Source organism: Ursus maritimus, unplaced genomic scaffold, assembly GCF_017311325.1.
Source record: "Ursus maritimus isolate PB19 unplaced genomic scaffold, ASM1731132v1 scaffold_22, whole genome shotgun sequence".
NCBI lineage: Eukaryota > Metazoa > Chordata > Mammalia > Carnivora > Ursidae > Ursus > Ursus maritimus.
In genome coordinates, this window is record NW_024424675.1 from 35,132,123 (window position 1) to 35,151,909 (window position 19,787).

General features: G+C 53.0%; 1 protein-coding gene across 1 annotated transcript in view; it reads right to left on the bottom strand.

Annotated features, from left to right (window-relative positions):
• The window catches only part of SULF2 (sulfatase 2), a 117,047-nt gene that overhangs the window by 75,141 nt on the left and 22,119 nt on the right, over window positions 1–19,787 (bottom strand). The window contains exon 2 of the mRNA XM_040638438.1: window positions 14,653–14,927. Coding sequence (XP_040494372.1) covers window positions 14,653–14,827 — 175 coding nt within the window. The 5' untranslated portion in view covers window positions 14,828–14,927. The remainder of the gene's footprint in view (window positions 1–14,652; window positions 14,928–19,787) is intronic.

Sequence of the window (19,787 nt, forward strand, 5' to 3'; positions counted from 1 at the left end):
TCCTGTTTCCACGGGGAGTGAGCCGGCCGCCTGCTCGGAGCCAGGGGTTTAGTGTCCTCTACTTAGGGCAAGTGATCCTGGCTTCTCTCAGTTAGGGTGGTGGACTCTTGTTCTTTAAAACAAAACAAGTACAGCTGATTAAAAGAGGTCGATACGAGTACCAGCAGCACACAGAGGAGAACATTCTGGAAAGGTGAGGGGCTGGCTGGCATTTGGCACATACGGGCTACATACAGTCTAGAACCTCACCCTCACAGTGAGGTGACGTGGCTGTCCTACAGACACCTTCAGTGCCACACCAGCTAAACGGAGCTCCTGCGGTCAGCTGTCCCCCCTGCCTCCTCCTTTTTCCTCCAGTTAGACAATCATCTTGCTACTCCTTGGTCCCACCTCTCTGTTCCCACATCCAATCCATCAGCAAGGCCTGTTATTCCCCCCCCAAAGCATACCCACCGTGCAGACTTGCTGCCCCCTCCCTGGGCACCCGGTTATCCTCTCCTCCGAATTAGGTCAACTGCTTCACCTCCTGACCAGACGCCGACCATGTATTCTGAGAGCAGCAGAGTGCCTTCTCTCCTTAGCACCCTCTGTGGCTCCCACTCACCAGAGCACAGAGTCCCTGGGGTCATCCATAGGCCTTGCTGGACGCAGACCCCCTCCCTTGCCCACTCTCTGTAGCCACAGGGCCCTCGTCTCTGCCCTCAGACTTGCCAGGCCTGCTCCTACCTCCAAGCCTTTGCCTCTTCTGTTCCTTTTGCTTGGAATGCCTTTCCTGCAGGACCCCGATGGCCTGTGCCCTTACCCCCTTCTTGTCTCTACTCCCGGCCCCTGACCGTTCAGACCCCTTCTTTGTTCTAAGTTTCTGAGTCTGTTATCTCTAACGAACCCTATGCTTTTATATATTTACATGTTTATCTTGCTTGTTGTCTGCCTGCGGCCCTGAGGTCAGCACTAGGAGGGCTGGGATTACCGACTGCGTCTCCCAGCCCTGAGGCCCAGGGCGGCGCCTGGCACACGGTAGGTACTCAGTAACTATTCCTCGTAGGAAGGCATCCAGGGCATTCCAGGCAGCACCAACTTTTTGCCCGCTCCTGACACACGGCGAGGAGAAAGGACGGAGCAGCTGGTCATGAGAACTTGGCCTCTCTCGGTCTCCGGGGACTGCAGGAGGGACAAAGCGGGCTCCCCACCCGGCCTGCCAGACTCTTCTCCGGGAAGCAGGAGGCCGCCACCTGGTGAATAATTCACCTGCTGTCAGCAGCCCCGAACGCTGCGCTGGCAAAAAGCAAACAGCCTGCGGAACCCTTTCTTATTTTTCATGGGCTCAGAACTAGGGTCTCAAAGTGCTCACGACTCCCTCCTACTCTTATCCCGAGGAGGTGAGCGACGGGCCGCTGTTGTCCCGTCGCTGTCCCTGGGCGTGCGTGCTCAGTGCACTCACCCCTGCCCCAAGAAGCCGGCTGCAGGAGAGCTGTGTCAATCCCCCGCTCAAGTACAATTTAGCAAGGCCCGGAAAGGACGGCGGTGTCTCTGCAGAAGCAGCAGAAGCGTCCCCGTGGGGACAGTGACCTGCTTTATTAAAACTGTCACAACCCTGAGGTTCTATCAGTCCACACCTGGACCCCCAAACCACAGGATCCAAACCACGGGATCTAACCTGCTTGCCGGGCCCAGCCCTGGCGCAGATGGACAGACAGCTCTGCCGGGAGGGGAAAACCTGGAGGATGTGGCCGCGCAGCGAGAAAGGCCAGTTTTCAATATTTTCATTGACGTCAGGCCGGCCAAGCAAAACCTGCTTCGTCCGACATAAACCTGGGGACGTGCAGACAAAAACAGGCCCGGTTTCCTTCCATGATTGAACCTTCCGACTTTGCCGGGCCAGGGCTGAGGTCCCCCTGACACTTCTCGGTGACTCTCATGGTCTCACCCCTACCGATGATGCAGCATAACCCCCCACGACGCTCCCCTGCCCGCCCCTTCCTGATGGCTTCTTGGGGCCGCCTCAGTATACCGCCTGTGCTATTATTTATCATTCTCTGATATCGTTTCTTAAAGTGACTTTAAACAATAAACTTTAGTCTCAACCCAAGGAACCACGTGAAATTCTGTGTCTGGTATGCTAATTAAAATTTTTTTTGGGTGCACATCAAAATAAGTTTGTAAGTTGTAAAAACAAGGAACCCGTGCCCTACCCACGACAGAAAGGCATTTCGGGAAACTCTTCCACAGGGCTGGGTCAGTGCGACCGCCAGGGAACGAGCGGGTGCTGGGGACTTTCAAGATTCAAAACATGACCCGATTTTTGCCACTCCCAGGGCTTGGGTAGTTCCTACCCCCTTCTCGCCATAGAGACCTGAACCAGCCGGGTACAGGTGCACCCCACACCCCTCCAAGACAGACTTGTGCGCCCCGTCGTGGGTGGCACGGAGTTACTGATTGTGACGGATAACTAAGGAAATGATGCCTCCTGATGTTGGTTTTCTTAAAGTTATAGGCAAACGATTAGAGTCTGTGACGTCATCCCTCCTTCGGAAAGCCTGGCAGGGAGATGGGATGCGGGGAAGACAGAAAGCCCTTCAGTAAACCCAGGGCCTGGACTTAAATCAGCATTTTCTACCTGTCTCTCACCTGGACTGCTGAGGCGGACTCTTCTACTGGCTCCTGGCTCCCACCCCCTCCCCTCGGCCCCGGCACGATGCTCGCCCCTCGGCGGCCAGAGGGCTCCTTTTAAAAGGTGAAGCCACAGCATGATTTCCTCGGCTCAAACTCTTCCACCAACAGTTCATCTTGCTCCGAATAAAAGCCAAAGTCCCCCCCTTGGCCCAGGAGACCCCATGTGACCTGGACACTGATTCTCCCCAGCTACAACTTGTACCTCTCTCCCCCACTGTCCCTCTGCCCTGGCCGTCCGCTTCTAGAATGCACCAAGCATGCTCCTGCCTCAGGGCCCTTGCACATGTTGCGCTTGCAGCCTAGACGCCCACCTCCATCCCTGTATCATCCAGGTCTTTGCCAATATTGCCTCCTCAGGGAGGCTTTCCCTGGGCTGTGTTGACTAAGCTGTCTCCATCCTCCCCTTCTTGCTCCTTGAGACAATGTTCTTAGCCGATTCATAAACTGTAGATAATGGTTGCCTCTGAGATGAGCACTGTGAATGGTGGATGGGGAAGGCTTTGCTTTGAATTATTTGAGTATTTTAAGGTAAGACTATGTCACTCCTGTAATCTGAAATACCTCAGAGGTGTGGGAGGGAGAAGAGAACTGACTGGAAACAGGCTAATCTATGAATACTCCGTGATATGTGTTACATTCCTACTTGTGCCTTTCATTTGGAGAAAAGATAATCTAGCCTGGAATGTTCTAGCAGAGGCCTTTTGGCAAGGACCCCTCACATCTGTAGAGACCCCAGGTAACTCTGAATACTAAACAAGAGGCCACAGTCAGAAGGCCACAGGCAGAAGGCCACAGGCAGGACCTGCCCACAGATAATGCTTAGTTATGCTTTTTTCAGTGTATCAAGAATGCTGGAGATTTTTTAACGAGCTTTGTGGGCTCTTGGCATTCTTGCTTTCGTGAGCCCCTTCCTCTGTGAAAAATATTAAACATTTCTATTCATACCAACTCTTTTCAGGTTCATAGAACCAACTCCAGTGTGGGTATTGCCCCCCATGCCCAACACCACCAAGCATTTCTGGGACACTGGTAGGATGTCCAAGAATTCAACTCATTTCGGACACTGTCTACACAAAGTTAGCATTGGATTCCACAGGTTAAGGGCTCAAGTCCCACAAGTCTGCCCCCCACTCCTCACCCCCCACCTCAGAAGCTAGCTGTCACCTGGGCTTCTGACCTGCAGGTCACAGATTAGTGGTTCCAATGACCTCCTCCTTAGGGTCCTTAATTTGCTAGAGTGGCTCACGGGGCCAGGCTGTGTTTTCCCCTCTCCATGGGTTGAAAAGCAGGAGCTGAAGGGCCACCTCGCACGGGGACCTGCTGAGGGTGAAGGGGACACGACCTGCGTCCTCTCTAGGTGCCAGCCTTCTCTGAATGATTGTCACCTGTTCAGTTCAATACAGTAAACACGTTCCAGTACTAAATGTGTTTGTGGGTGTAATGCACACGTAGGCGCTTCTGTTCTAGACTCTGGGGATCAAAGAGCCTGAAGCACAGAGTGTGAGCTGTCTTACAAAACCACGGACCTTCTTTGGGTCTTCGTTTCCCTTCTGTAGAAATATAGCACATGAGTAGCTTTAGTAAAAGGTTTCTTTTGCCTGTGAAATTCAAGGACAATTCTAGAATATTCTCTGTCACCTCATGCAGTATGATAGGAAGGGCTCTGAGGGCACGTGGCCTGAGTTCGAATCCTGCCTTTGCCACTTCCTACTAACCTGGTACCTTGTGCAAATGATTTAACTCCCCCATGTACCTCAGTGTCCTTGCCTGCCTCCTTCCTATGGAATGTTCCAAAATGTAACTGAGGAAAATACGTGCAAAGCCTTTAGCGCCGTACAAGGCACACGGAAAGCACTTAATACACGTTAGCTGTTACAAACTTTAGTTACTGTAACTCCCAAGTACTGTGTAACGGAGTTCACAGAGTGCCTCTGGACGGAATCTGGCCTGTGTGTTTAAGTTGTGCTTGAAAGGTGCTTAAAAAATTAACTTAATTGCTAATTTTTTTTTTTTTAAATAGGGAGATCTCACATCAATCCAGCTCTCTGGCTTTACTTGAAAAATACAGAGATCTGGCCTTGATGGGTCCAAAGGTGAGTGGACCTGAGTAGCAAGGGCCTGGTTCAGAAGGTCCCTTCCGATTCTTCACGCTCCCTGCTTTCCACATTCACAGGACCTGCCGGGCCCTGGAGGCGCTGAGTTTACAACCTGTAGCTGCTTCTATTCCAGCTGAAGGGACCCGCTAAGTAAACCTTCCAAGTAAAACTTACCATGACCCAGAGCCCCAGAGAGAGCAGGTTTTAAGAGGGGGAGGAGAGCTGTAGGTCTGGATATAGGCTAGAACAGAACCTTGACCCTGAACAGGCAGGAGGGGGGAGTGGGGGAAGGGCCATCATCAGCTCGGGCCACCAGTGGCAAAGCACCTGTGTCCTGTCCTGCGCTGTCCTCCTGCCACTGGTGACCGCCCGCCAGGCTGGAATTCCCGTGGCAGCCCTCATCGGGTCCTTGAGTGTCCCTGGAATGCCCGCAATGTCACTGGATCAGATTGTGAGCCTCTTGCCCCCGGCAGACTGTTTAACCAAAACGGGAGGCTGGGCCCCATCCGTCCTACGGCCTGGAATAGCCCTGTGCCCAGTAGGGCAGCAAGAGGAAGGCCTGGGGATGAGCAGCAGAAACGGAGACCACATCTGGGCAGAGGGACTCCATTGTTTCTAGAACAATGACATTTGATTCCCCTCCCTGTGCCAGAATGGGTTCACTGCTGTCAGCTGGCAATGAGTGCTGTGCGTCCAACTCGACCCGGAAAAATTACACTGGATGCCGGGGACCCGCTGCTCAGCCCACTTCCCCTCACGATGGGGCAGAGGGGGAGCCGCTCCTGACTATGCGATTTTACAAAATAAAATCAAATGCTGTTGCTGGTTTTAGCTCCAAGAAGCCAAGGCTTGAAATGGGTTCCTAAACCCGGTATCAATGAAGCAGATGTCGAAGAGGCCGTGCTGGAATTCCATGAATGAACACGGGACTGTCAGAGAGATCACGAAGTTAATTTTTCCTCCTCTGCCGTCTGCTAGCTCTGGCTGCGAAGCTTCTGGGAGAAAATTGTGATACAGCCCTTCTCAATGGAAGGGAGGTGGCCCGGAGGCCCTGGGAAAGGGCAGGTTGCCTGAATCATCAATGGCCCTCAGCAATCACTGGTCCCCGCCTCCCCGAGGAGCTCCACCCACATCCTGTTCCTTGCTGGAGGCTAGGCCCCTAGGGGTGTTTTGCCACCTTGTCCTCATGGGCCACACACAGCCAGTCCCCTAGCCACGGGCCTGGTGGTGATGTGTGCAAAGCGGCTGGATGTCTGTCCGGTGCCTGAAACCCCGTTCCTCCTGCCCCGGGGGTCCCCATCTCTGTAAACAGCACCACCTTCCTCCCATCCGCTCAGCCAAAACCTCAGAGTAATTCTCCATTCTCTTCCCAACCCCCCCCCCCTGCAATCCATCCACGAGCCCTGCCTGCTGACCCTCAAAACAGAACCGGTACCATCCCCTCGCTGCCTCTGCAGAGCACCCACAGGCACCCACAGGTCTCCCCGATTCTGATTTCATCCCCGGGCCACCGGCCCTCTACCTGCAGCCAGACCGAGCCATCGAAAACATGAATCATGCATACTTGACCTGCTCAGAACAGCTCAGTGACTTTCCACGGGTTTTGGAATAAAATCTAGACCTTCCCCCGTCATTCTCCCTCTCACTGCTCAGGTCCTGCTGGGACCTCACTCAGAGTTCCTGGCAAGCCCATTCCTGCCACGGGGCTCTTGCACTTATCCTGCTGCCTGGGATGGTCCTCCCCCAAATTCCTACGTGACTGTCTCCTTCTCATGGTGCAGGTGTCCCTAGTGCCCTTCATACAACAGCCCCCCCCCCCAAGGTACTGCCCCTCACTGGGACCCTTGCTCCTGATCTCTGGTGTGGGAGAGACCCTGGTTGTCCACCAATATGTGTTTCCCTTTCCTAATAGACCCTGATTTTAACCTTCAACGCACCTAGCTAGGAAATACCTTTCCCAGACCGTCCTGCAGCTAAATGTGCAAGTGGTCCTCCCTCTGGCCTTCTAGATCAGTTCTCTGTCCAATGATCCAGCCCAGCGAGCTGACCTAGATGGGCTGCCTCCACAACTGCTTTTACCCTCTGGCTTTGGGCTGGATTTGGCCAATGCGGGGCCCTGGGAGGAGATCAGCAGAAGAGGAAACGGATGCTGGGGCATGCAATCCTCCATTTCTCTCCCTGTGGTATCAACAGAGTGGGACAGCTCCTGTTGGGCCCTCTGTGTTCCAGTAACCATTTGCTCCCCTCATCCCCTTGGTCTTGGGGTAGGAATGGTTCCAATGTTACTAAATAGATTTCCCCATACTTGCTTGCTCACGCTTTGGCAAAATATAGTTAAACCCTTCTCGAATAATCCAAATTTGAGTGTGCCCCACATTTCTTGCTGAGATCGTGTGGCTAATTAAGTAAAGTTCTGTCTGTATTGTACGTGATGTCTGGAATGAGGTCCTTAAAGGGAACCGACTTAACTTGAAGTCCACTTTTACCCTTTTGCTTCCTCCTTCTGTGATGCCTGGAACATGGCTCTGAGAGCTGGAGCTCCAGCAGCCATTCTGAACCACGAGGTGACCTTAATGAGAGAAGCCAACAATAAGCATGGCAGAACAGAAAGGCAGAGGAGCTTGGGTGCTTGATAACCTTGAAGCCACCATGCCTGCCCTGGACTGCCAATTTCCAGATATTTTTATGTGACTGAGAAGCAAAATTCTATCTTGTTTAAGCCACTGTTATTTTATATTTTCTTTTATATGCAGCCAAACCTAATCCTGATATACTTAGCTTCCAGAATTTAAGTGATCTCCCAGAGTGTTGCTGAATTGAAAAAGAAAAAAAAAAAAGTCTTGCAGGAATGTGCTTGGCAAGTTGAACACCAGGGTGGGTCTAGATGAGCCTTTCTTCCTCCTGAGATAACCTGCAGCCACATGTTTTTGTAACTCTAGCGAGAAACGGCAGGAATGTCAGGAGTTGGTATCTCAGAGAGGCCGAGTTGGGAGTTACACGGATCTGGTGTCGGGAATCTAGGCACGCTGTCCTGGGCTTCCAGCCATTTGGCCCCTACGGAGTACCCAAGCCTGAAATTTAGAATTGATTTCTGGAGATCAGTCTGCAGTACAGGGTGTGGTTTCCTTGTGTTCACAGATGGAAAGTGGAAAACAAGCGCCTGGCCAGAAACCCTCCCCAGCCTTTCTCTCAAAAGCCTGCCTCTCCCACGAGGCAGCCCTCTGGGCTCGGGGCCTGCAGCTTTCAAGATCACAGACCCCTCTGGAAATGTGGTGAGGGTCTTGGCCCCAGTAAAGCACAAACAGGCACACAATCTACATACACTTCTTGCCCCTTCTCTGGCCCTTGCTCACTCCCTTTCCATCCAGGCCTGGGCCTCGTCCCTGAACTTGTGACACTCAGAGCTGACTGACTGCCTTGGACAGCTCCTCCTGATTTTTCCCAGCCTCTGCAACTTACCAGGTCCAGAAACTGAACTGAGCTCCTGACCAGAGCTCTCCCCACCTCTGTGAACAGAGTTCCTCCTTGCAGTCATTCAGACCCAAACCTTGGAGTTATTCATGACTCCTCTCGCCCACTCCACACCAGGTCCATCAGCATATCTTATCAGCTCTACCTGGGAACTAGGGGCAGCATCTGCTTCCCCCCACTCCAGTCTCAGCAACCATCATCTCGTGCTTGGACTTCTGCAGTAGACCCCTCCCTGGGCTCCCTGCTCTTATTATATCCCTTCGGTTTATTCTCCATATCATAGCCAGAGGAGTCATATTAACATAAGTCAGATAACGTCCCTCCTTTGCTCAGTGTTCTCCACTGGTATCTGTATCACCCAGAAAGTCAAAATCCTCCCTCTGGTTCAAAGACCCTGCATGATCTACCCTTCCACCATCAACCCATTACCTCTCAGACCTCACCCTTGCTCACACGGCTCTGCCATCCTGGCTTCTTTGCTGCTCTGTGAGCCTGGTGGGTCCGCTTTCTGCCTTGGGGCCTTTGCACCCACTGTTCCCTCTGCCTGGAATGCTCTTCCTGGGGGAACTCCCTTGACTGGCTCCTTCACCTTCTTTGTCCAATTCATCACTTTCCCTTTCCTTCTCCTTGCGGACTTCCCTTCCTTTGCTTTAACCCCTCACCTCTTTCCACTATCGTAGGCACTATACGCTTTACAAATCTTTATTATTAACTCTTTCATGAGTATGCGAGCTCCAGAAGAGTAGAGATTTTGCCTATTTCGTTTGCTACTGGATCCCCTCTGGCACATACCCATTGAATGAATGAGTCTGGTGACCCTGCTTTGGAGAGAGCCCTGTGAGCGTGCCCAGAGCATCTCTTGGACTTGACTGCACACCTGGCACCTGCCTTCTTCTGGCACCAGCTCTTGAATTTTCCTTTAGGGAACACACCTACTCCCTCTCTGAGTCCTCATGGCTCCTGTGTGGTTGGCCCCTTTCCTGACTCCAGGGATATGCATGTGACCCAGGCCAGCTGATCCTTGTATTCCATCCCCCTGCTTGGTTCACGGTTGACCAGCTGTCCCAAGGTTGACCAACCGTCCCAGGGACCAGATCTAAGCTGCTTCATTTGGTGCCATTTACTGGTACACATGGAAGAAAGACACTCTTTCTACAAGGATTGTCCACGGTACCATCAACACAGGTCTGATGATGCTAGATGGAAAGCTGGGTTGAGGGTGAGGCCACTCTGGAGGAGAGCTGAGAATAGGGAGCTGAAGAGCCGGATGAGAGCCAGACAGAGCTCCTGGATCCAACCACACCTGAAGCTCAGAATACACTTGGACTTTTTATTTACCTGAGTCAAATAAACTTTTTTTTGGTGTAGAGTCAGTCCGGTTTGAATTGGGTTTCTGTCACTCGCCACTGAGAGAATCCAGTCTGACGGAAGGTGGTCGTGAAACATGGGTTTTTATATCCGATGGAATACTTGTTCCTACGGCATTTCTGTGGCCCCTCAACACTGCTGCTTAGTGGCCTTTTGTCAGCCACAGAGGCACGACTCCGTTCCTGCAGTCTTGGGGGGGGGCACACCCGAAATCTGGCGATCTGAGGGGGCCTCAAAAAGACAGCTTGTTTCTACCCTGTGTGGACCCTCAGGAGCCAAGCCCCGATATTCTGGGGTTTGGAGCTCTGTCTCAAACCCTCAGACACAAGAGCCCCCATATTAGTGGGGCTCCAATACGAAAAGCCCATGGCTCCCACTTAAGAAAGTCCTTCCCTTTCCCAGCTTGCATCCTGCTGACCGGGTCAAGGGGAAAGTCTCGGGGAGGTGCACTGCCCTCACCCTGCAGAACAAAGACACACCAGCCTCGTGGGAGGCTGCCTCCTGCCCAAATGCAAAAACACTGCTGTTCTCATTGTACTTGGTTTTGCAGTGACCTTTTACAAAAGGCAGTGGAGACTGGTTTTTCATTTATAGTCATAATTTAAGACTTCCTTTTCAAATAATATTTAAGCTTCAAAAAGTAAGTCTGGTTCAATAAAATCTCAAATAATGGAACAAGCAGCACAGGGATACTGCCAATGTGCCCCAAGGATTGTGTCTAACTCCTCTTGGTGTCTCCGAGCCTGTCTGAGCTGCTGAGGCTCACCAAGGTTTGGCCGGATCGACTCCAACCAGTGAACCCTGGCAGGGCTCCCCAGTGACACAGCCTATCTGACCCGAGGACACCAGACGTAAGCAAGACGCCGGCTTCTGTGTGCTTCTCCTTCTCGTATCCTTCTGGTAAAGGCGGCCAGCCAAGCCCCTGCCGGTCTCCGAGGATCACCCAAACACAGGGATTTGCCCGATCACCTTGACAATGTACTGATGATGGAGGCTGCTTACTGACCTCTATGCCCTGGAACCAGTTCCCCTGGGCATGTGACGCTTCTGCGTGACGACTCAGGGAAGGTGTCAGATGCACGCGAGCAAAGAGCCAACAAATCTACGGCCCCTCTTCCCCCACCCCAACCTCGCAATGAGGACACAGGACGAGCCCCCTCTATGTCCCATCACAGTTCTCTCAACCAGACCCTAATTAGGATGGACGGCTGTTCTCCACCCGGGACTGGAAGGAAGCCTGGAATTAGCTCAGTCGAGAAGCCTTCAGCCCCGAGAACCATCAGAGCTGCCGCACGAATGAGCAGAAAATAGCAGATGATAAATTTTTGAGGACCACCCTGTGTGTGCCAGTCGTAGCAGACTGTGAGATAATGTGCTGGCCTTTTTTGGAACATGCATTATTGATCTGGGTCTGTCTCATGGTTTATAAAAAGCCCACCGTCCCCCCTCCCCCCCCACTACCACCTTCCCATCCCTCACCTCCCGAAAGCTTGCACAGCTCCTTCAAAAGCCAGTTCTGCTGGGGAGGGGTCGGCTGGTGCGCGGAAGGGAAGGTTCGCAGGCTTCGGATCTATGCAAGGCGGGGTTACGGCCTGGGAGCTGACAGATGACCCAGAAGGCGAGGGCTCTCAATGCACCAAATCCACTTTCTGGAATCTCTCTCACAGCAGCACTTGCCCGCGTATGCTGAGATGCACGTGTAAAGACATCCCCGGCAATCGTATTTGTGACAGTGAACACCGACTAACAAACCCACGAACGATCTAGAAACAACCCAACAGCCATTCCAGGAGACTGGTTAAGTAGAACAGTGGTGAAAATCATGGGCTCTGGGTTTCAGTCTTGCCTGGCCATGGTCTAGTCACGTGGGTGTGACCTTGGACAAGAAACTTCATTTTCCTGTGACTTAATCTCTCCCTTTGTAAAATAAAGAGTAAATCTATGTATTTTAAGTTAGGTGTGGCTCTCCTTGCTCTCCTCCCTCTTGTGTCCTTATCATGACCCTAGACCCTTTTTCTGTATTTGCATATTCTGTTGGTTTTATTCGAGAGTCACAGATGTAAACGTGTGATCACATTCTGACACAAGGCTTAGCTGGCTCGCGTTGCTACGGTAAAAACGGGTTGTTCCTAAGAGTGGCCGTTCAGGCCAAAAATCTAGGAGCTGCCCTGGATCTTCCTCTTTTCCTTAACCCCCACACCCAACCATCGACGCCTCACCTGTGACTGTTCCGGCCCCGGGTCCAAGCTTCCATCACCCCCTGCCCAATTCCCGAAGGCCTCCAAATGGGGCTCCCTGTCTCCGCTCTTGCTCTTGGCAATCCCAAATTGGACATAACAGCCAGACGGATCCTGCCGGAACCTAGGTCAGCTCATAGCACCCTGCTAAAGGCCCCCTAACCCATGTCCATTTTACTAAGAATAAAACTCAAAACCCTCATCATGGCCTCAAGACCCCTGACAACCTGGTCCCACTCCACTCCTGGCCTTATCTCTCTCCACGTCTAGCCCAGCTCTCTCCAGCCCACACCTTCCTTCTGTCCTAATGCACCAAGTTCATGGCGAACTAACACAGTGCCTCTGCCTTTTCTGTTCTCTTGATCTGGAATGCTCCTTCCCCATCCTCTAGCTCCCAGCCTGGGGCGCTGCACAGAGCTGGATGCTTAATGCATATCTGTTGAATGCATGAGTGGGTGCCTGGGCGGTCTTGCACTCCCAGGCATGACCACCATCGAGGGGCCCTGTGAAGCAAGACCCATGTACTCAGAGATCCGGGTGCCACATGCAAGCGCTCTCTGCAAAATTCTACCAGAAACAAAACTTGCGTCCCTATGGCCATGATCTGGAGACTCGCCATGGTCATCAAACACGGTTCAAGTTAGACGCTGCCAGACCAACAGGTATTCTGTGTGTCCAACTGTCAATAAAGGTGCTGGGCTTTGCTTGCTTCCTGGCTGCAAAGTCTTCCTGCACTTGATAAGCTCCCTGAGAAAAATCTATACTTGTGATCATTAATACAAATCATTAAGGAGCAACTGGGATGTATACAAATCACCTTTTCTTAGCAGTGAAAAAGCCTGATGTGTGCTTTTAATAATGGATCCAAGAAGAGTGTAGATTCCCAGTTGGATCTTCACCACAATCTCAGGTTGGGTTGCAAAGGCTTATCCAGTAAACCCTTACATTTGTTGCCACCAATAATATTCAATTGTCCTTTGACAGTGGATAGGTGCTAAAAGCCCACCCCTCACCTGGTTAACTCCTGGCACTTTCTACCACAACCCACAAGAGCCTCCAAGTTATGGCTCCATCCTCTCTCTCCAGTCTCCTATTCCAGCTCCGTTCCCCAGGCTCCAGCCCCATCTGTCTCCTTGCTCCTGCCTCAGGGCCTTTGCACATGCTGTTTCCCTTGCTTAAAAGGCTTTTCTCAGGTCTTCACAGTACACAACAGCCCTGGTGATTAGAAGGGAAATCTCTAGGAGGAAAACGCACAAGGCCGTGTGCTGTCCAATATGGTAGCCACAAGAGGCTACCGAGCACCTGCAAGGTGGCTAGTCCTAATTGAGATGTGTGCTCTAAGCATAAAGTACAGGTCAGATTCCAAAAACAGTATAAAAAATGTAAACGATCTCCTTAATGACTTTTGTATTGATTACATGTGGAGATGATAATCATCTGGACATGTGGGGTTAAACAAAAATACATTATTAATTTCATCTGTTCTTTCAGTGTTAAAAAATGTAGTGACTAGAAAATTTAAAGTTGCTTATGTCATTTGCATTTGTGGCTCCCGTTGTATTTCTATAGGGCAGTTCTGTGTATGGTTTCCTGTTGGAGAGACAGAACCGTAAAATCAGTGAATTCAAGCTGGTGGTCGGGGGGAGAAGTCACAAGCTAGGGAGAAAGGTTTACCCTGAGGGAGACCCCCAAAGGCAAGCTGGAAATATCAGTGGGGCTCAACCCCGGGGAGCAGAAGGTGCAGCTGAGACGCACTCTAGAGGGCTCGCTCTTGGCGGCCTCGCACCGTGAGAGAACCCTCCCACGGGTGTAGCGCCCACAGCTCAGGGGGAGGAGCCTGTGGTCTTGCGTGGGAGTGCAGAGGCGGAGCCAAGGAGGCGCTGGGGGCGTGGCTCGCGTGGGGAATAAAGGCGCTGCGGAGACTGTGAGCTGGAGAAGCCCCTGACACGCCCGCTGTGGGTGTGTGTGAGCTAAACCCTGGTAAGGGTCCCTGTCCTCGCCCGCTTTACCCGGAGCCAAAGCATCGTGACGGGAGGAAGCTCCAGATAGGAGGCGACCAAGCTTATCCTCCTGAGGCATGATCTTTGTGAACAGCCTCAGGTCACTAGCAACTGTCTGCCCTCCCTGTCCCTGGATGCCACCAAGGAAGGCTGAGCCCCCTCGAAGTGGTTTAGATTGGAGGAGCAGGGCCCACAGGTGCATGTGTACGTACACACACACACACACACACACACACACACACACACACAAACGGCCCCGGCTGGCTCCTACTTAGCTTCAGTATCAGCTCAAACATCACCCCCTCTGAGAGGCCCTCCCTGATTATCAATCCAAAGTAGCGCCCCCCCTTGCCCCAATCCGGCACAGAGCCCTCTTTAGTGTCACCAGCTCATTTCTCCCTTCTTGACATGATCTCCCGGGTGACCCTGCTGATGAACTGTGTCCCTCCCTCCATGACAGGAGGGACTATGTCTGTCTTACTCATTACAGCCGTTCTAGGCCCTACGATCTTGCCTGGCAACCAGCAGGTACTCAATAGAAACTAGGTGAACATAATGAATTGGCCTAAACATCTCTCTTCCGTAAGACTCCTGGAGTGATCCAGGAAGGGTTCTGTGTTGGGAACGAGCTGGAGACCCCTGGCCTTGCGGACCAAGCTGCAAACGCACGTGTGTGGGACAACCCCTGTGACTTGGTTGAAAGCCAGGCGAGCTCCGCAGGTCTCCACGGCCAACCCGCATTGGGAGCCTCAGCCCCAGCGCGGTGGCCTGGGCCTGGCAGGTGTCACGTGCGGGCCGGCTGCTTACCGAGCTCCACGTCCTGGTCGTCCGTCAGCACCAGGATGATGTTGGGGCGGATGTTTCTGCGGTCCCTCTGAAACCTGGCTTTCAGGCGGTGGTGTGACAGGAACGCCGAGCTTCCACCCAGCAGAGAGAAAACGGTGGCAGAGAGCAAGCAAAACAGGAGGCTGGGGGGGGCCATCGTGCGCTCTGCCGATCCGGGCTTCTTGCAGGACCCAGGAGTCTGAAGTCGCGTTTCGTGGCTGTGTCTCTTGTCCCTTCTTCCCGCTCTACTCACGGATCTGAAGTAGGAGGAAGAGAATGAGGTCAGTCTTTACGTAAAGGCCGCCTGATGGCTCGGGCTTGCATAATGATTGCTGGCATGGACGACGAGGGTTCCTTTGATCAGGGGGAGTGAGAGCAGGGGAAACCGAACTCGGAGAACAGGAGAAGGAAAGAATGTGCAGTGTGCTTGGACAGCAGAGTGGCAGGAAAGCTTTCCTTGGCCGCTTTGGCAGACAGACGTCTCCCCCCGACCAGCAGTCTCCTGAACGTGCTGGTGGAGGCTGGTTCGATAGACAGATCAGCCCCCACAGAAAGGAAAAGAAGGAGCCCAGACTGGGTGAGCAGATATTTCTGGGTCTCCCTTCTCCCCCCCGCACTGGGGGTGGGGTGGGGGCGGGGAGGCAGAGGTGAGCAGGACGCGGTCCCTGCTCTTGGGCAGTGCGTGGCTCGGGCAGGGGGTGGATGAGCGGGGCTGCTGTGTTCCAGTCACAGCTTTTCACTCGCCCCCTGGGTGTCCTCCCCATCAAGCCAGTAGGGAACCTCAGTTTTCCCGTGAATAAAATGGGGAGACGAGGTTGTTAAAGGAGCTGAAGCAGTGGGGATGTGTGTGAAGGCGGCCTGCAGACGATCCCATCGCTGGGCAAGTTACTCACGTGAGTTTTAAGTTTGCAGAATCAACAAAAGGACAAAAGAGAAAATCGAGGGCTAAAAAGCTATGGGAGAAGAGCTGTCACAGTCTGTGCGACCTCGGTCACCCCTGGCCCCCCCCGGGGTCAGATGGGGTCACAAGCAAAGATGGGGGGAGGGAAAGCGGGATGGTGCATCTTGGCTCGGGCAGGTCTGATCTCGTTCTGCTCTTTGCTCTCTGTGGTCATTTTTCTACATCTTGAGGAAATGAGCCTTCAAGTCTTTCCAGATATAGACTTTAGGTCTCATTTATTTAAAACGAGAGAGAGTGAGCGAGCAGACGCATCAGGAGGAAACCAAGCTCCGGTGGAGGTGGGGCCAAGTGACCTTGAAGGACTCTGTTTGCCCACCTCCCCCCCCCCCGCCCCCCACGAAAGTCCCAGCTCAGGGAGCTCATCTGGTACATAGGCGGGGATGCGTCTCGGCAACAGCTCTCTAAGGGGCCCCCCATTTCTCCCGACGGCGCCCCCATCCTCCATCCTCTCTCGGGCGGCCAGAAGCATCTTCTTAAAATGCAATTCGCATCTTATCACTCTGGAGGCCTGGCCCAGGCTGAGACCAGCGAGGTGTTCAGGGCACAGGGCAGAAGGGACTCACTCACTCCGGGTGGTACCAGTACAGGGCACTGACCTTACTTTAGTCCCAGTCCTGTCCCTCACCTGCTTCTCACCTGGCTCCTCCAGCCCAAGGAATGGAATGCACACTCCCTACCAGAGCCTACAGGTCACTCGAGTGATCCACCCCTGCCTACCTCTCCTCCTTCCTCCCAATTGCTCCCCAGCCCCACGGGCTTCTTTCTGTTGACAAGTCAAGCACGTTCCTGCCCCAGGGCCTTTGCACTTGCCCTTCCTTAAACCTGGAAGAGTCTTTTCCCAGATTTATTTTCTATACTGGGCTCACTCTCCTCTGCCAAGCCTTGGCACAAATGTCACCTCCTCGGAAAGGCCTCCCCTGACTGCCCTATCTAAGGCGGTGTCCCCACCTGAGGCACTCTCCATATTTTACAACCTGTTTTATTCTCCTCGTAATCCTTATTACAACCTGCAGTTATCTTAGTTGCCCAGTTCTTCCCACTAAAGGGTCAGCTCCATGAGGGTAGGAGGTAGGCCTGTGTTAATCACAGCTCGGTCACCAACACTTAGTACTATGCCTGTCACGTAGTAGTAGGCGCCAAATAAATATTCTGAGAGCTAAAGGAATGGAGATTTTGTTAAGGTCCTCTGAGTTCTGCAGAGTGAGGGACATGGGGCTGGGCAGGGCCATGCCATAACTTCGGCATGGAGGCTCAGAGGTGTCACCAACCCCCTTCCCCTGTCATCCTCCCCCAGGAAGGGTCCCGGGGTGGGCTGCTCTTTGTCCCTTTGATCCATTTTCCACCCTGCTCTGTGCCCCAGGAAGCCGGTCTCGTCTCTGCACACCGCACCTGCCCAGTCTGGCTTCCTGCTGGTTCTGCCAGTGGGAACTCTGCTGGGAGGCTGCTGGGCAGGGGAGGCAGGAAATCAGCACGTTTATCCAACTCTCCTCCCTCCCTTGCATCAGTGGCACCCCAGTGCCTTTGTCTCTCTATGCTGGCCACTGTTCTCACTTTCCTCCAGTCCTGGGGGCACCTCTCAGCCTCCTCTTGCCCTTTCGAACCTGCGGGCAGTGATGGCTCCCCTCCCTTGCTAGCTCCCTCTGGGTGTTGCAGGATTCCCTGTCGGCTCCCTTAACCCAACTGCCTCTGGAAGAAATGCCTTCAATTGACACTCCCCCGGGCAGGCTGGGAGCAGGAGAGGGCTCCGCGCAGTGCTTCCCTCCCCAGGGACCTCCGACAGGACATCTGTGCAGGGAGAGGAGATGAAGATCACGTTCTCAGGGGAGCAGACCCGGGAACTGTGACTCTCACAGGCCCCGCGGGCAAGCACCAGCTTCCACCCTGTGGCCTCTCGACAGCCAGAGCCGCCCATCAACTGTGTTTTGAGCACCTGCTGTGTGCCACATTGTGGATGGTTAAGACTTGGCCTTTGGAGTCACTTGCTGGGTGACCCCAGGCAAATAACACCTCTGTGCCTCAGTCTCCTCATCTATAAAATGGGCGTGGAGGATGAAACACCGAGACCACAGCCCGGCACACGGAATGACCCAGAACAATCATTCGCAGAGTCAACCATTCTCGGGCTGGTTGCTGTAGTTGTGGGTGGGCTGTGACGGCCACTCTGCCTGGACAGTCTCCTCCACTCCCAGCTACCTCCAACACAGGTACGGGTGCTGTCCCCATTTTACAGTTGAGAACATGGGGGCTTAACCACGGTCCTAAGATCACCCCGGGGAGGAAATGGCAGAGATGGTCTGACCTCTGCTCCCCTACACGCACCTTGCCCAACCTCCCCCATCCAGGTGCCACAGCCCCTGCTGCCGGTCTAGCTGCATGACCCTTCCACTGTGACATGGCCTCATTTAAAAATAAAAACACAAATCCGTGTTTTTGAAAACGCGAACTTTCTATCCAGGGGTAAAGGGAAAATTGGCATCCCCTTCTGCATCAAACTAAGTCACACCAGCTGAAAGAAAGCAGACACTGTTACTCAGCCCCACAGCTTCTCGTTCCTTCCTAAGGCTCTAAGCTGAGCTCTATGCCCGCCTGCTTTCCCGCCTGTACACACACTCTTTTTAGGTGTTGAAAAGAGTCAAAACGCATTAGCACCGTCCCAGACTTTCTGCCGGAGGGAGGAGGAGGCTGGGAGAGGGTTGAAGAAGAGACATGTTCCACCATCAAATCGGTCCCTGAATGACCCCAAATCATGGGGTGGTCTTCAAATCATGTTGTTTACCAGTCTGTCCCACCTGTCCCTGGAAACACACCAGGGTGGTTCATGCTTTGCACTTGAACTGATGAGCCCGCCAGCCCACTTTCATGTGTGAAACGCACATCCACGTGCCTTCAGACAGACGTCAAGCACTAAAATAACATCGAGAGACTTTCCAAGGGATGCCCCACAACTCTCTTCTACCGGAAACAATAACAGCAAATGCTCATGGAGAGCTTGCAACGCTCCAGCCCCCGCTCTATACATTTTACATCTAATCCGCATTTCCGCCCATCCATATTATACCCATTTTATCGATAAGGAAACCGAGGCACAGAGAGTTAAAAGTACTGTTTCCATGATCACACGGTTAAATAAGTGGCAGACACGGGGTTCAAACCCAATCTGGCTCGACCAGACTGCTCCAACAGAAGCCCCTGGAAGCAGGCTGCTGGGCAAAGTCCTGAGACTCCCAGCCTCAGTTTCCTTCCTCATTTGCCAAATGGAGCAGCAGGTGGCCAGGTGTCCTCTGAGGGTCTTTTGGGCTCTGGACCTGTCATGTCAAGGGAGGTACGGAGCCGGGAGCTGCAGCCTGTATTGGGAGCTCTGGGCCAGATGGTGTGTGGAGCTGGGAGACATGGTCAGCTGGACTCTGTTCCTGGCACCCACGTTGGTTTTCTCATGCCCCTCCCCCACCGCAACCAGAGTCCCCTTCACCCCCTGCTCCCCAGCAACTATAACCCACCAGCCAGGAAGCTCCCTCTCTGGATAGAAGTCAAAGCTCTGAGACTGGAGACTGGAGAATAACAGGGGCTAATTATTTCATCAGATCAAGTCATCAGTAGGTCGATTTTGGATGAATTCCCCCAGCTCTGACTTCCCCTGGCCTTGTGCCAGCCTCTCTCTGGATGCTGAAGAAATCAATTAAAAATGACACATGGGATTCTGCCTCCTTTTTTTTTTCCTTCTTGGAAAAAGATTCAAAGTGGTTAAACGGACAGTATGTGGTGAATCTGTACGCCACCAGCGGCCCGATGTTCTGACTCTCCCTCGGACACCTCGTCTCATTCCCACCAGCTCGCTGCTAGGTCCATCTGGCTCCTTCACTTTGTCCTGTGTCATCTCACAGACGTTGGCAAAGGCTTGCCAGTCGAGGAAGATAGCTCTGGAAACGTCTAGTATCCCAAGTGTATCCCAACGTCACTCCTGTTTCTAGATTTATCTGTTAATCTGCAGAGAGGAACAAGTCTCTGGGGGACCAATGACCCCCGGCCCCACAGACCACAGCTTCGGGGAAGCTCCCAGGACTGCACCCGGGCCTGTCCAGAAAGACCCAGATGGTAGTGTTCCTCTGAGGATCCCCAAATTGCCAGCAAAAGTAGCTAAGAGGAGTCTGGGAATGAT